Genomic DNA, 15346 nt, shown 5'->3' with positions numbered 1-15346 from the left:
CTTCCAAGCCAAGGATGCTTTCACATGAAACATCTTTTGTGCGTACAGGGCATGTACACAATTTTTTTTGCTGATGCTGTATAAGCTTGCTTTCTTGTATCATTTGCCAGTACTAATATTAATATTAATACTGAATTTATACTCGTAGCTCTTACGAGGGCCTACTGGCGTCAACAGGATATTTATCAAGTACTGCAAATAGATGTGTGGAAGTTTGCCTTTGGTCTGCGGGCGGTTAATTGCTGGAACAACCTTCCATTTATTGTGTAAGTTGATAGCTTAAATAAATTCAAGGAAGAACTAGAAAAACTATTGGAGGGAATGGATAGGTAAAATGGGATTTTTTTTTTTTTTTTTTTTGGCTGATACTGTATAGCTTGCCTTCTTGTATTACTTGCCACTACTAATACTAATTCGGCAAAGGTAAAGAAAACCAACACGAGAACCATGCGAAACGTCAGCTAACTTACACGGAAAATTAGTTTCCCGATACCGGATTCTAGCGCTGCTCACTCGGTAAACAGACGGTAGGTGTTGTTGGTGAGGAGCAGAAGTCTAGAATGATATATTGATTGACAGGTAGGCATGGCAAACGATGTGCTGATTGGTGCATGAAAACAACAGACGATAACATCGGTTTAGTATCACTTGCCCTAATCTCGGAAGCACTAATTGTAACTTGCCCTAATTGCACATGCCCTAATGAACGCTTTCCATAATGGTGAAAAAAGGTCAGGTTACCTCCACTTGAATCCCATGGAAGCTTGAACCTCTCCCAAAGTGGAGGGGTAGCCTGACCTTTTTGCTTTAGAATCATGGGTGGAGTAGCACATAAATTTTTTATTAACAAAATATTAATTTTTTTATTACTGTATTTTTATTTTTAAAGACACTCGCACGGATTCATATATCATAACGTCAATCAACACCTCAATAGCTATTCATGATATATATATATATATACACACACAGGGTGATTCACTACCAGTGCGACAAACTTGCAGGAGGTGTAGGGGGCACAAAGACGAATCGGAATCACATAGCATTGCAGGGTCCAAAATGCCTTCGTCATGCAGGAGGTCATATGAACAAAGAAGCAAAGAAAAAGAACAGAAACAGCAACTCGTTAGTGTAACAGAAATCATTTTAATGACAAGTTTTACAATGGCAAAAAAGCCATGCTACAGAAGGTGTTCGAAAGTTCGACCAGAAGCAGTCACGCAGGCTTCACAGCGCCGCCGCCGCTGCCGCATGGAATCCCTAATGTTCTGGAAGATTCCTGGTGTGTCTCGAATCTCAGAGATGCAAGCGACGAGGTCTTAAACTGAATCAGTGGGGGTCTCGTACACCAATGTCTTCATTTGACCCCAGCAGAAGAAGTCCAGGCATGATAGGTCCGGTGATCTAGCAGGCCAATGAACCGGACCACCACGACCTAACCAATGCTGTCTAAATGTAACGTTTAGGTGTTGGCGGACGTCATTGGTGTAATGTTGGGGGGAGCCCCATCATGCTGGAACCACATTGAGCGGCGCAACGACTGAGGAACATGTGCTTCTTCAATAAGTTCGGGCAGGATTTGCTGTAGAAAGATCAAGTATGCCCTACTGTTCAGACGAGGGGGCAGAAGGTATGATCCAATGAGGTGGTCTCCAACAATGCCGGCCCAAACATTGACAGAGAAACAGCATTGAGTTGCACATGTTCGCGTACCATGGGGGTTCTCCAAAGCCCACAAATGAGCGTTATGTTGATTGAAGGTTCCCTCTCTTGTGAAACTTGCCTCATCCGTGAACAATACGGATGCAACAAATGCGCTGTCTGCCGCACTCTGTTGAAGAAACCAAGTAGCAAAATCCTCCGGAGTGGATAATATGCAGGCTCCAATGATTGGACGTGTTGCTGATGGTATGAACTCATTTGGTTGGTTTGTTGACAGTATCCTCCATACAGTGGATTGGGAAATACCCAATCGTTGGCCTATCGCTCGAGTACTCATACTCGGATTGCCTTCTGCAAGACATAGGACATTCTCCTCATTGTCTGGCATCCTCGTCATTGCTCTCAATTCATGGCACCTCTCGTGAAACAACCAGTCTCACGTAACCTTCTGTGCACATGTGCGAAAATCGTATGATGAGGAGCACGTCTGTGCGGGAAACGTTCATGGTACAAGCGCAGAGCGGCGTGCCCGTTACAGTCCGCAGCTCCATACGCGAGGTGCATGTCATCCAGTCAACGTTTGAATACTCGTCCATCCTACTGCCTCGGGAACCGGTTCGCAAACGCTGACTTCCAGTGGGATCGCTGTTCACGCGACCTCCCGTTCAACATCCTCTACCGCATGACGAAGGCATTTCGGACCCTGCAAGGCTATGTGATTCCGATTCGTCTTTGTGCCCCCTACACTTGCAAGTTTGTTGCACTGGTAGTGAATCACCCTGTATACATATTATATATATATATATATATATATATATATATATATAATGACTCTTTCTTTCTTTTCCTATTATTTCCTAACCTACCATTTAAGGTCAGGTTATGAAATAAAATGAAAAATAAAGAAACCTTTTCCTTTTTTTCGTAACCAAACCTACAGAGCCGTGCCGAGGGTGAGGCAAACAAGGCTCCTGCCTCAGATTAAAAGCCGAAAAGGGGCCTCCAAAAGAAAGGTTAAATAATTGCCAACATTGCTGTGATTAACAGTAGGGTGCATTTTAGTACCTTGCTTCAGGTACTAAAATGGCTTGGCACGGCCCTTAAACCTAAATCAATAATATAGTAAAAACTACAAAAATCGTGAACTACAAAAATCTGCTTTTAATAATGAGAAAAAAAACATAATGAAGAACATAAAAATGAGCGGAATGGAACCTTTTCAGAAAATCATGAATACAAATTATATAGTTGGACCTCAATATCTATTTGCGATTTGAGTAATAATATTCTGAAAAGTATCTTAATGATTTTTCCCATAAATTTGACACCACATATATTCATTCATGTGACCCATCAACATATCTTTACAGCTGCCATTTAGTCTTTTAGTCACACTTTTTAGTCTCTTCCATTGGGCTACGATGTTATTTGTATGTGTTCCTGTATGTGGATCTACAAAACGTTCCCTGTGTTTCACCATTAAATGTTTGTAATTCTTTTTTTCTAAGGCCTAATATATCCACGCCATTCATCTGTTATGTGAGGGTAGTATTTTTCTTCACTACTTTTCTAATAATGCGTATTCCGATTTTTTATGAATTTCATGAAGATGAATTTTGATTCTCTTTCAGGTACTCCAAACACCCATTTCTTCTTAGCAGTTAAATTTCGTCTTATGTGATGTTTTGGTTTTGCTAATACAGTTTCGTCTGCTTCTATAGTTTTCCCTGATCCACCAAACTTAACAATTGCAATTTGCAAATATCTCTTAGTTTCTTATAAAACTTAATTGCTGTTACTTTCAAAATTTCCAGATGGAATGATGTCATAGTTACTGGTGTGCACATTGACCAAAAGTATATAATATACATTATCTTTTTTTAATGGAATATTTTGTATTTTCCATAAAATTATGTTTTAATAAAGAAACTTGCGCAGAACATTTTTTACAATACCAGAACTTTCCACATGACTCTGTTCATGATTCAATTAATTTAAAACATCATTGCACTTAAAACAGTAGAATTTCAGTCTTATTAATTTAGTTTTCGTCAAAAAATCAAGCAACGTTTTATTTTCCTTACAAATTTCTTCTATCTTTAAAAGATTCATCACTACTATTACCTATTCATTACAAAACTAATTATGCACCATTCTTTACTCATAAATACACATCATAATGCCAACCACTGACTACACAGTAGCTTGTTGTCTGTCACGTCCACCACCAATCATTTCATCATTTGCCACGCCTACCTGTCAATCAATATATCATTCTCGACTTCTGCTCCAGACCGATAATACCTACCGTCTGCTTACCGAGCAAGCAGTGCTAGAGTGTTGTATCGGGAAACTAATTTTCCAGGTAAGTTAGCTGACGTTTCTAGTGGTTCTCGTGTTGGCTTTCTTTACCTTAGCCACTAATTCTAATACCATGGTGCAAGAAGACAACACTAGTGGTCAGATAAAAAAAAAGCCCATCATGATAGACTCTTCATTCATTTGTACTAACCCTGATCTTTCGTCATGGTTTATCACTGTTTATATTAGTGATTGATTTATTTCAGTTGTGTCACCATTGCACTTATTTCAGCAGTCATTGCTCAGTATTTGTCCTCATTCCACATAAAAATTTGTAAGATTAGCATTTTATTCAAAAATGCCAGGAGTCTCCGAAACAAGATTTACTCTCTTCTGCATCTACTTTCCATTGATGACTACAGTTTTATTGCAGTTTCTGAGCTGTGGCTTACACTTTAAAAGTGACTTAGGCACTCTCACTGCAAGTTTTAATTTTCTTGCTACATCTGAAAATCAGTGGGGTGAAGGCATTGTCTGTTCACCTGAATGGCCTACTCCATTGTCTCCCACCATCAGTATCAGAATTCTCAAATTCAAGCTGTAGCTATCTGTATCCACATCCATGCCACCCCTCTTCTTGTTGTTGTTGTTGTGCCCCTCCTGTGTTCATAGGTCAGTTTGATTAATCTCCTGGTTAATCTCCATCACTAAACCATCTGATATAATAATTTGTGTTGGTGACTTTAATATTATTGATTTACCTTTCCACTGACATTGCCATTTGCTTGTGTAACCAGCTTCTAATTTTCAACTATATGGAAGCCACATCTCCACTTTAGGAGTGCTTCTAGGTTAGACAGAATCTTTTCTAATGCACAACTTGCCATTTTCATCTATTAGCTTGCTTTCACTAGAACCACATTCCCGTACAACCCACATCACAATACCTTTCCATCTTATGACCCTATTACCATCTCCAAGACCTGTCTCTGGTTAAGACAGTTTTATCACCACTTTTCCTGAACCAGGATCTTGTCAAGTTTCTGTTCACCATTTTTTTCCTGGTCAAGCTGCCTTCACATTCCTCTCCCTGTTTCCTAGTTTTGGTTGGCTCACTGGCTTGCTTTTATTTCATGCATGACAATGTCTAGTGGTGCCAGTTCTCCTTGCAAAACAAACCGTAGTGGACATCCAGCTTATAGATCCTTTTTTGGAAGAAGCAGAAAGCATTTTGTAAGTTTTTGAATCAGCCTTCTCACAGGACATTTACTAATTTCTCAGTCCACCGTTCCCAGTATATTACTGCTAAGAAAGCAGTCCTAATTGAATTTATCAATCATAAAGAAATGAGGATGTTTTCACATAAATTTACATCCGTCCCTCAAGACCTCCAGCTAGAGGCCTGGGCAGATTATGTTAGCAGATTTGGTCCTATCTCATCCACCAGTGTAATGCATATGTTCAAGAACTCTTCATGTTACATGCTGTCTGAAATCTTACTTTCGTCTTTCAACTTAAAGTGGATAATCAACTTCCTTCCAAACTTTTCTGCAGTTGGAACAGATGGCATCCTTAACTTTTGTCTCAAAATTGGTAGCTTTTTCTTCCTAGACATCTTGTCAAATCTTTACACTCAGGCCTGAGTGCCTCCAGAGTGGAAATTCTACAGAGTTACTCCTATCTCCAAGTGTGCAAAACCACAGGAGCCAGATGACTTCAGGCCTATCTATATTTGCTCCCCTTTATAAAATGTTTAGACAAAATTCACTTGAAACCACTTCGCAATTTTTTTATTCAAACCACCATCAATTCACAGTGGCATCTCAGCATGTTCAGCTGAAAAGTGTTTTCTTCAGCTCATTTTCACGATTTATAACTTGGCAGGAACTGCACTGCTTTTTCCTTGATATCACCACTGCCTTTGACTCATTTACTGTTGGATGGGCCTAGAATGTTGCTGTATCTCGGGACTGCTGTGGTTCGACAGTTACTTTATGATCGCACTCTTATCTTCTCTAACAAATCAGCAACCTGTTTGGAGGCCTGTTCCAAGGAGGAGCCATCTTGGCCACACTCTTTCCTTGTCTTTCAAGTCACTTAAATTTCAATCACGTTGGCATTCGAGGTGAGCGGACGTGCTTAGACAGGGCTCCTCAGTTAAGTGGTTTACTTTTGGATAGTGCTTTTAAATATTTGATTTATTTAGATATTATTGGATTATTTTGTTATAGGTTTTCCTGTAACTGTTTGATTTTAATAATATTATAGATATAATTTTTTAAAGTTACTTTCATTGATATTTATTTAATTTTATAATGGTAGTTACGAGATCTGCCTTAAACACGTCACAGGGTATCGTGACTCACATGGAAATAGCAGATGGCGATTTACGGGTGAGTCATGATTTAATCCGTTGTGGAACCTGTGGAATGTTTTCCAAGGTCGACCTGGTGACTAATCCTACCTCACCTGGGGATTCTTTTCTTTGTGATCGATGTAAGGAGTGCACCGATCTTAAATTACAATTTGGTGCACTGATGGAACAATTTGAGTCCCTGAAAAAACGAGTGCTTGCCCTCGAAAATAATGCTTCTGGGAGCTCGTCAGGGACTCAAAACTCCAGCAATCTACCAAGTGATGCACACCCGATTCGAGCCTCAAAACAGAAAAACCAAGTGCAAACTACTCTGGTTAAAAAGGACATTGTTTTATTAGGAGACTCCATTGTCAGGGAAACGGGGAATATTTTTTGTAATAAAGATAGGTGGAGGAGAACCAGGGTATGTCTGCCGGGAGCAACTATTGATGATGTCACCAACAGACTGTCAGATTTTAAAGGGGGTAAAGAAAATATTATTATTCATGTGGGGACAAATGACATTAAACGTACACGATCTGACGATTTGTTGGAAAAATACAGGACCATGCTGAGGAAATGTCGCGAGCTAGGCCATAATGTCTATGTGTCTGCAATTCTGCCCAGACACGATAGGAGGGATTATATGTTAAGAGCCTTGTGGATTAACTCAAGACTTGAAGGAATCTGCAAGGCTTTAGGGGGTAAATTTCTATCAGCATGGCCCACACTTGTAGGTAGAAGGAATTTGTTTTGTAGAGACGGGATACACTTAAACAAAGGTGGTGCAAAAGTTTTTGCCAGTATTATTGAGGATACCTTAAAGGCTCAGGGAAACTGCTAGTTAGGGGGGATGTGGGTAATACTGACACGCGTTTATCTGATAATATTGGTCAATGTAACTCTTGCACATACCTGAAGAGTTCTAATATGTTACCCCAACTGGACGTATTATCTAGATGTTCTGGGGTCAAAGACGTTTCACGTGAGCGGGTAGCTAATATCAGGGAAGAGAGCCTAAAAAACTTCAAGGGTTGTGTTAGGGTTGTTAAATATACAAGAACAGTAAATCTGAATTGTTTATACAGTAACGTTAGAAGTGTCGTCAATAAAATGAGCGAATTCGAACTGCTGGTTAAAACAAGTAACGCGGACATAATAGGGCTTACAGAGACGTGGTGCCACCCGGAAATTGGGGATGATGAGTTTCAGTACGGCTTGTATAATGTATTTAGGAAGGATAGGTTAGATAGAAGGGGTGGTGGGGTAATGCTTCTTATCAGAAGCAACCTGAGTGCGACGATGACTTTCCCGGATTCAGATGTTTCACATGCTAGTATAGAGTCTGTATGGTGTGAGATAGTTGGAAACAAAGGTATAATGCGAGTAGGAGTAATCTACAGACCAGGTGATTGTGAAGACTATGACAAAAGCCTCTACATGCAAATGGAATGGGCAAGTAAGCGTCAATGCCTTATTATGGGTGATTTCAATTTGCCACTAATTGATTGGAGTAAATGGGAAGGAAACTCGACATGGGGAACAAAATTTTTAAATCAACTAGATGACTGTTATTTGTATCAACATGTCAGGGAAAGTACTAGAGAAAAGAATATCCTAGACCTCATCATCACCCATGAATCAGATGACATAACAGGGCTGACAGTAGAGGAACCAGTAGCAGGAAGTGATCACGGAGTTCTACGGTGGATGATGACGAGAGAGGTAGCAGAAGTAAAAGGCAAAGGAATGGGTTTTAATTTCAGAAAAGGAAATTACGATGCCTTAAGGTACTACATGGCCTCTATTAACTGGGTAGATATCGTGCAGAGAATGAATACAATTGAACTGTGGTACGCTTTTAAAACATTAATCACAGAGGCCTTGAATGCGTATATACCATTAAAAAAATACTCCACGAGAAGGGTTCCAAGTTGGATGAATAGTGAAGTTGCCACATTACTTGAGCAGAAAAAGGTGGCATGGAAAAGTTACAGAGCAATAAAAAGTACTGAAGCCTATAACAGCTACAAGGTGATGTGTAATAGAGCCACAGAAAAGGTTCGACAGGCAAAGGCAGTTTATGAGAAATCACTAGCAAACAGAGCAAAGAGGGGGGATAAAGAATTCTTCACATATATAAATGCCAAGAAGAGCAGGACAAACCAGATCGGACCTTTACGTAAGGGAAAGGGGATAGTAATAAATACACCAGCTGCCGTTGCAGATGAACTCAACAGTTATTTTGCATCGATATTTACAAATGAAAAGCCTTTTGTGGCAATGGGAAATTGTGGGAGCGAAGTTAAAAAATATGTAATTAATGATATTGAAATTTTGCAAGATTATTTAATGAAAAAACTGTCAAGCCTACAGACCACTAAGGCTCCTGGAGTTGATGGAATATACCCTATAATCTTGAGAGAGGCGGCAAGCGAGTGCATTGAACCACTGAGACTGGTTATGCGAGCATCACTAGACTCTGGGGAGATTCCCTTGGATTGGAAAAGTGCAAATGTATCTCCCATACATAAGGGTGGCTCTAAAAGTGAAGTGGGAAATTATCGACCTGTCAGTCTGACTTCAGTAGTAGGGAAAATCATGGAGGCAATGATCAAGGGTGGAATTCAGGATCATTTGGATTGAATTGAAATTCTCAAGGATACTCAGCATGGTTTTGTAAAGGGAAAATCATGTTTAACAAATCTGGTTCGCTATTTCGAAAGGGTCACTCACGAGCTGGATTTAGGGAATAATTTCGACATTGTTTATTTAGATTTCAGCAAAGCTTTTGACTCAGTCCCACATGAGCGGTTGCTTTATAAGTTGGAACAGGTTGGAATCACTGGGAAAATCCTTAGATGGATAGAAGGATGGCTTCAGGGCAGGAGGCAGAGGGTTGTGATAAATGGCTATTCCTCAGATTGGGTTGATGTAAGAAGTGGGGTTCCCCAAGGATCAGTATTAGGACCACTGTTGTTTTTAATTTTCATAAACGACATTGATGAAGGGATAGAGGGCGTGATGTCTAAATTTGCAGATGATGTTAAAATTGGTAGAGTAGTTAATGATCACTGTCAAGCTGCGCTTCTTCAGAGAGACCTAGATAGACTTCAGGAATGGTCAGAAAAATGGCAGCTGTGCTTTAATCCAACAAAGTGTAAGGTATTACACCTGGGAAACAGTAATCCCAAAATAACTTATTCACTTGGTGGAGTTCAACTAAACCCAGTACTGGAGGAAAGGGACTTGGGTGTTACGATACGGTCAGACATGAAATTCTCTGAGCATTGTAAACAGGTTGCAAGAAAGGCCCATGGTGTCCTATCGATGATCTATCGAACTTTTGCAAGTAGAGATAGGGACGTGATAATCCCATTATATAAGGCCTATGTTAGACCACACTTGGAATACTGTGTTCAAGTATGGAGACCGCACCTAAAGAAAGACATCGAGCTTCTTGAAAGGGTGCAAAGAAGGGTAACTCGCCTGGTGAGATCGGCAAAAGGGCGTCCTTATGAAGAAAGACTTCGAATATGTGGGTTGCAGAGTTTGGAAACTAGACACCTTAGAGGAGATTTGATCGAGGTGTTTAAGGCTCTGAGAGGCATCAGTAAAATGAATGAGGACAAAATTTTCAAGATTATAAATGATGCTAGAACTAGGGGACATAAATTCAAGTTACGGGGGGGAAATGTTTAGATTGGACTGCAGGAAGTTTTATTTTAGCCAGCGAGTTATAAATTACTGGAATAGGTTGCCTTCATGGGTGGTAGAGGCCGACAGTTTGGGGAAATTCAAAGGTCATCTGGATAGTACTTTCGGGTAAGGGAAGCGCATAGGATGATAGGATTAAATTCCTCTTTATTTATTTTTTATTTCATTTTATTATTTTTATTTATTTATTAATTATTATTATTTATTTATTTATTTAATTTTTGTTTTTATCATTGTTTTGTTCGGATTTTTTTTTTTTTTTTGGCTGGTGCAGCATAAGCCATAGGCTTTCTTGCACCATACGGCCGTTACTAATACTAATACTAAATACTAACTTCAGCTTTTATGCTGATGATATTTTCCTGGCTTTTATTTGCAATTTATCATGTATAGCTCAACAACTGATTGACAACTTCCCAGATTATATTGAACTTTTTTGGCTTACAAATCAAACTTTGGAGACAAACTATCTGTTGTTTGCTCCTTCGACAATCTTCTATTTCCTACAATTTAAAATCTGATCTAAATTAATTGTCCCTGTAAACCACATTAAATTTTTAGGAGTACATCTTGATTCTAAACTTCTCTTCTTAACAGCATTTTGGTGTTAGTGTAACCCACTCTCATTCATAATCTGAACATTATACAGAAATATGTTTCTATCTGTATCCTACCTCACTTCCTTTATGAATCACTAATCTGCTTTTTCATTTTGAAATCCTCCCTGCAGCCTAACATGTTGGCAGAATATTTTCTCATTAGATAGTTAAATGCCAAGCTTGGACAAACTATTTTATTATCTCAGCATCAGCTGTATCAACAAATTGAACCGGTGCCTCTTGATACTCACTGGCTATAAAAAGCAGTTCAGTATTTTGTAACTCTGATCACTGGCTAAGTGATCTTCTTAACATTTGCAACTTTCTTCAGCAGCGAATTCCATCCAAGACTGCCACAGCTTGGGTTTTTATATTATTTTATTTTATTTCTTTGTTATGTTTATGATATTTTCCAGTCCCTTCCAGCAATATCAAGCTTTGCAATTTATTGTTGTATAGCTCAACAACTGATTGACGACTTCCTTTGTTATGTTGATGGAATAATAACATATAGAATAACTTATTCTATTATATGTGTTGATTGATTGATGGGCGGTTGATTAGCATTAGCATTGCTGGAACAAACTCCATCTGTCGTTGTAGAAGTTGATAGCTTAAACAGATTCAAGGCAGAACTAGACAAACATTTGGAGCGAGTGGATGGATAGAATGAAAAGGGTATGTGTGTTTTTTTTTTTTTTTTTTTGGCTGATGCTATATAAGCTTGCTTTCTTGCATCACGTGCCCTTGTTAATGCTAATGTTATTATTTACGTAAATCCCTCTAATTTGGCTATACTGGGGTATTTTCCTTACTTTTTTTTGGATGGCAATAAATGGTTTTATGTGTATATTCTATATGACCTCCCAAAAGTTATGATCTACTGAAATTCAGTGCTAAAATATAATAGTTTTTAACAACCTTTTTTTTTTGGTTCACTATGAGAGGAAAAAAAAAAAAAACAGTAAATTACACAGAAGCGTACAGTTTAAAAGCGTTTTTGAATTTTTCATTGATTGGACTTGATTAACTCTTGCCTTTTTCTGTTATAGTATTAGAGCTTTATATGGCGGTGAAGAAGACAGAGCAAATGCAGTTCATGGAAGCGATAGTAGTCTGAGTGCAGAAAGAGAAATACATTTTTTTTTCCCTGATAGTAAGTGTACTTTGTATATGATTTTATACTATTGGCAATAAATGCTGTTTCTTTGAAATATTGTTTTCAGGGTTGGGCGGATCATTTTTAAATTTGAGTGTATGAAAAATGACAGATAATTACCAAGTAAATGAAAGGCCCGTCATATTTTGTTTATTTGATCTTTTCACAAGTGAATATATATATGGATATTGTTGGGATAGCAGAGACATGGTGTCACACAGATATAAGGAATGCAGAACTGGAATTTGGGGAGTACAATGTGTACAGAAAGGATAGACAGGACAGGATAGGAAGGGAGGAGGTGTTATGTTGTTAATTAAGAAAACATAAAATCAAAAGAAGTGCATCCAGTTGATATAGATGAACAGTGCACTGTTGAGTCAGTTTGGTGTGACATAAGCACTGCGAAAGCAAAAATAAGAGTAGGAGAGTAGGAATGAGTACAATGTACAGAGAAATAGAGTGGGCTAGTAAATCAGAATGTCTTATAATGGGGGATTTTAACTTCCCATATATAGACTGGAACTTATGGGCCTGGTCACTCGCACACTAGAAAGACTTTTGTGGATTATTGGATGATTGTTTTTTGCACCAGCATGTTCGCGAGGCAACCAGAGAGGGTAATACTCTTGATCTGGTTATCAGCAGTGATAATTCATGTATTAAGAATTTGCAAATAAAGTAACCATTAGGTGGCAGTGAAAGTCCGAAACCCTGCGGCACCTACAGCAGCATAGTGGTTGCGTGGCCAACTGCCTCCCCCAGCTGCCAGCTAAGGACCAAAGAAGAAGAAGAAGAAGAAGGTGGCAGTGATCACAGTGTACTGATGTTCAATTTACTTAAAGATATAATTACCATCAGGGGTAAAGGAAGGGGCTTTTGCTTCCGTAAAGGTGACTACAGTGGTCTTAGACAGTTTTTAAATTCTGTACAGTGGGACCAACTGATGATGTTACCAACAGCAAATTCTAAGTGGAAAGCATTTAAGCAATTAATAGTGGAAGCTACTAAACGTTTTATACCTATTAAGAAATATTGTTCAAGGTTTAGGCCTATGGTTGTCAAATGAACTAATGAGACTCATGGCAGAGAAGAAAAATGCATGGGATGCATATAAATTATCAGGTGACACAGAAGCCTATGATATATATAAGCTAGTCTGTAATCAAGTCACAAAGAGGTTAGGCAGGCGAAGGCAGATTATGAGAAATCTTTGGCAAAGGATGCTAAGAAAAACAGCAAGGATTTCTTTGCTTATATAAACTCTAAAAGGAAGGGGTCTGATTGGTCCACTTGATATCGATGATTCGACTGTTGATGATCCTGCTCAGATAGCAAACAAACTGATTGAGTATTTTGCATCTACATTCACACATGAGGAGTTATTAAGGTATGAAAATGCCACAAGGTTATCAAATTGTAACAGGATGCTTAATGATTTTGTAATAACTGAGAGCAAAGTGGAGGAGAAATTGTTGAAATTAAACATAAGAAAGGCACTTGGGCTGAATGGGATCTATCCAGTTATATTAAAGGAGGCGACAAAGGAAGTAAGCAAACCCTTAGCCATAATTATGAGAGCATCCTTGTACTCAGGGAAGGTCCCCACGGACTGGAAATGTGCAAATGTGTCCCCAATTCACAAAGGGGGATCGAAGAGTGACACAAGTAATTACAGACCAGTTAGTTTAACTTCTGTTCTGGGTAAAATAATGGAGTTACTGGTTAAAGATGCATTGCAGGATCATTTAGACAAGACTGCAGCAATAATTCAGACACGGCATGGGTTTGTTAAGGGAAAATCTTGTCTGACAAATTTGATTGGTTATTATGATGTGATTACAAAGGAACTGGATGCAAAAAATAATTTTGATACCATATACTTGGATTTCAGGAGAGCTTTTGACACTGTTGTGCATGGAAGACTACTCTACAAATTGGAGCAGAATGGTATTTAAGGGTAAGTTGCTACAATGGATAAAAGGATGGTTGAGTGGGAGAAGACAGAGGGTGGTAATCAATGGGTACTGCTCTTCGAGGACTAATGTTATTAGTGGAGTCCTACAGGGTTCAGTGTTGGGTCCACTGTTGTTTTGTATATTTATCAATGATATTGATGAAGTTATATCAGGCTTAGTATCGAAGTTTGCAGATGATACAAAGGTTGGCAGGGTTGTTAATGACAGTAATGGCAGTGTGTTACTGCAACAGGATCTAGAAAATTTGGGCAGATGGGCTGAGAAGTGGTAACTGAAGTTTAACTTTGAAAAATGCAAAGTACTGCATATGGGTAGAAGTAACCCCGGAGAAACGTACCAACTGTGTGATACTACACTTAAGGGTGTAGAAAATGAAAAAGACCTGGGAGTAATTGTGCAGTCAGATATGAAGTTTTCTAAGCAATGCAGACAGGCTTCCAGGGCAGGTCATGGGGTGTTGTCAATGATATACAGGAATTTTGCTAGCAGGGAAAAGGAGGTGATTGTCCCTCTGTATAAGGCAGTGGTCAGGCCACGCCTTGAGTACTGCGTGCAGGTCTGGAGGCCTCATTTTAGGAAGCATGTAGATTTGCTCGAGTGTGTACAGAGAAGGGCAACAAGATTGGTGAGGGGAATGAAGGGCTCCTCTTACCAGGAGAGACTTAAGTTCTGCAAATTGCGGCGTCTGGAGACTAGACATCTGCAAGGTGATCTGATTGAGGTGTATAAGGCCTTGAATGGGTTGAGCACGCTAAATTCTGATGGAATTCTTCCACTTGTTCAGATTATGAATGTAAGGGGCATAAATTGAAATTGAGGAAGGACAGATGTAGAATAGATGTGCGGAAATTTGCCTTTAGTCAGCGGGTGGTTAATTACTAGAATAAATTTCCATCTGTCATTGTGGAAGTTGATAGGTTAAATAAATTTAAGGAGGAACTGGACAAATATTTAGAGGGGATTGTTTTGTAATTTTTTTTTTTTTTTTTTTTTTGGCTGAGCTGCATAAGCTCATACACTTGCTTTCTTGCATCACATGCCACTACTACTACAGATTTAACTTCGTTGGCCTCAAAGGAGCATGAACATATATATATGTTTTCAAAGACCTGTTCAGTGGAGCTTGTAGTCTCAGGCAGAGGCAGTATGGTTTCCCCGTGAGTTATTCCAGGTTTTTTTAGCCCTCGCAATATGCAGATTGGCTTCTAAACTAACATTCGTACAACCAAATTATACAATAGGTACATTATGATCTAAATTGCTGATCTGCCTAAAATTCAACGACAACAACAATATATATGTTTTGAGGATTGTTTTGATGCATAGCCAACAAATTATGTTTGTATATAGATTGTCTTGAAACTGTAAAAGGACTGGTGTGCCATCTAGTAACTGTGAAAGATGAAGTAATAATAATAGTCATTTTTATATTAATAATAGTTTCAAAATTCAGTGTATGGAGAAGGGTGCTACCTTCTAATATTTGTGTTTGTACAAGTTGAAATTGAAGAAATTCACCGGAATTCACATCCAAAAATTGATGTGAATATATATGTATCATATGAATAAAATG

The 15346-nt window shown here is 38.7% G+C and overlaps 1 protein-coding gene across 2 annotated transcripts in view; it reads left to right on the top strand.

Moving 5' to 3' along the window:
* The window catches only part of LOC150081754 (nucleoside diphosphate kinase 5-like), a 282065-nt gene that overhangs the window by 83933 nt on the left and 182786 nt on the right, over nucleotides 1-15346 (top strand). For both annotated transcript variants that reach the window (XM_090379619.1, XM_090379621.1), the window contains exon 3: nucleotides 11688-11791. In XM_090379619.1, coding sequence (XP_090235745.1) covers nucleotides 11688-11791 — 104 coding nt within the window. The remainder of the gene's footprint in view (nucleotides 1-11687; nucleotides 11792-15346) is intronic.

The sequence above is a fragment of the Mastigoproctus giganteus genome, chromosome 8 (assembly GCF_048544385.1).
Source record: "Mastigoproctus giganteus isolate SK-2022 chromosome 8, ASM4854438v1, whole genome shotgun sequence".
In the NCBI taxonomy this organism is placed as follows: domain Eukaryota; kingdom Metazoa; phylum Arthropoda; class Arachnida; order Uropygi; family Thelyphonidae; genus Mastigoproctus; species Mastigoproctus giganteus.
Note: the sequence above shows the minus strand (reverse complement) of the source record. Positions and strands in the feature narration are given on the sequence as shown.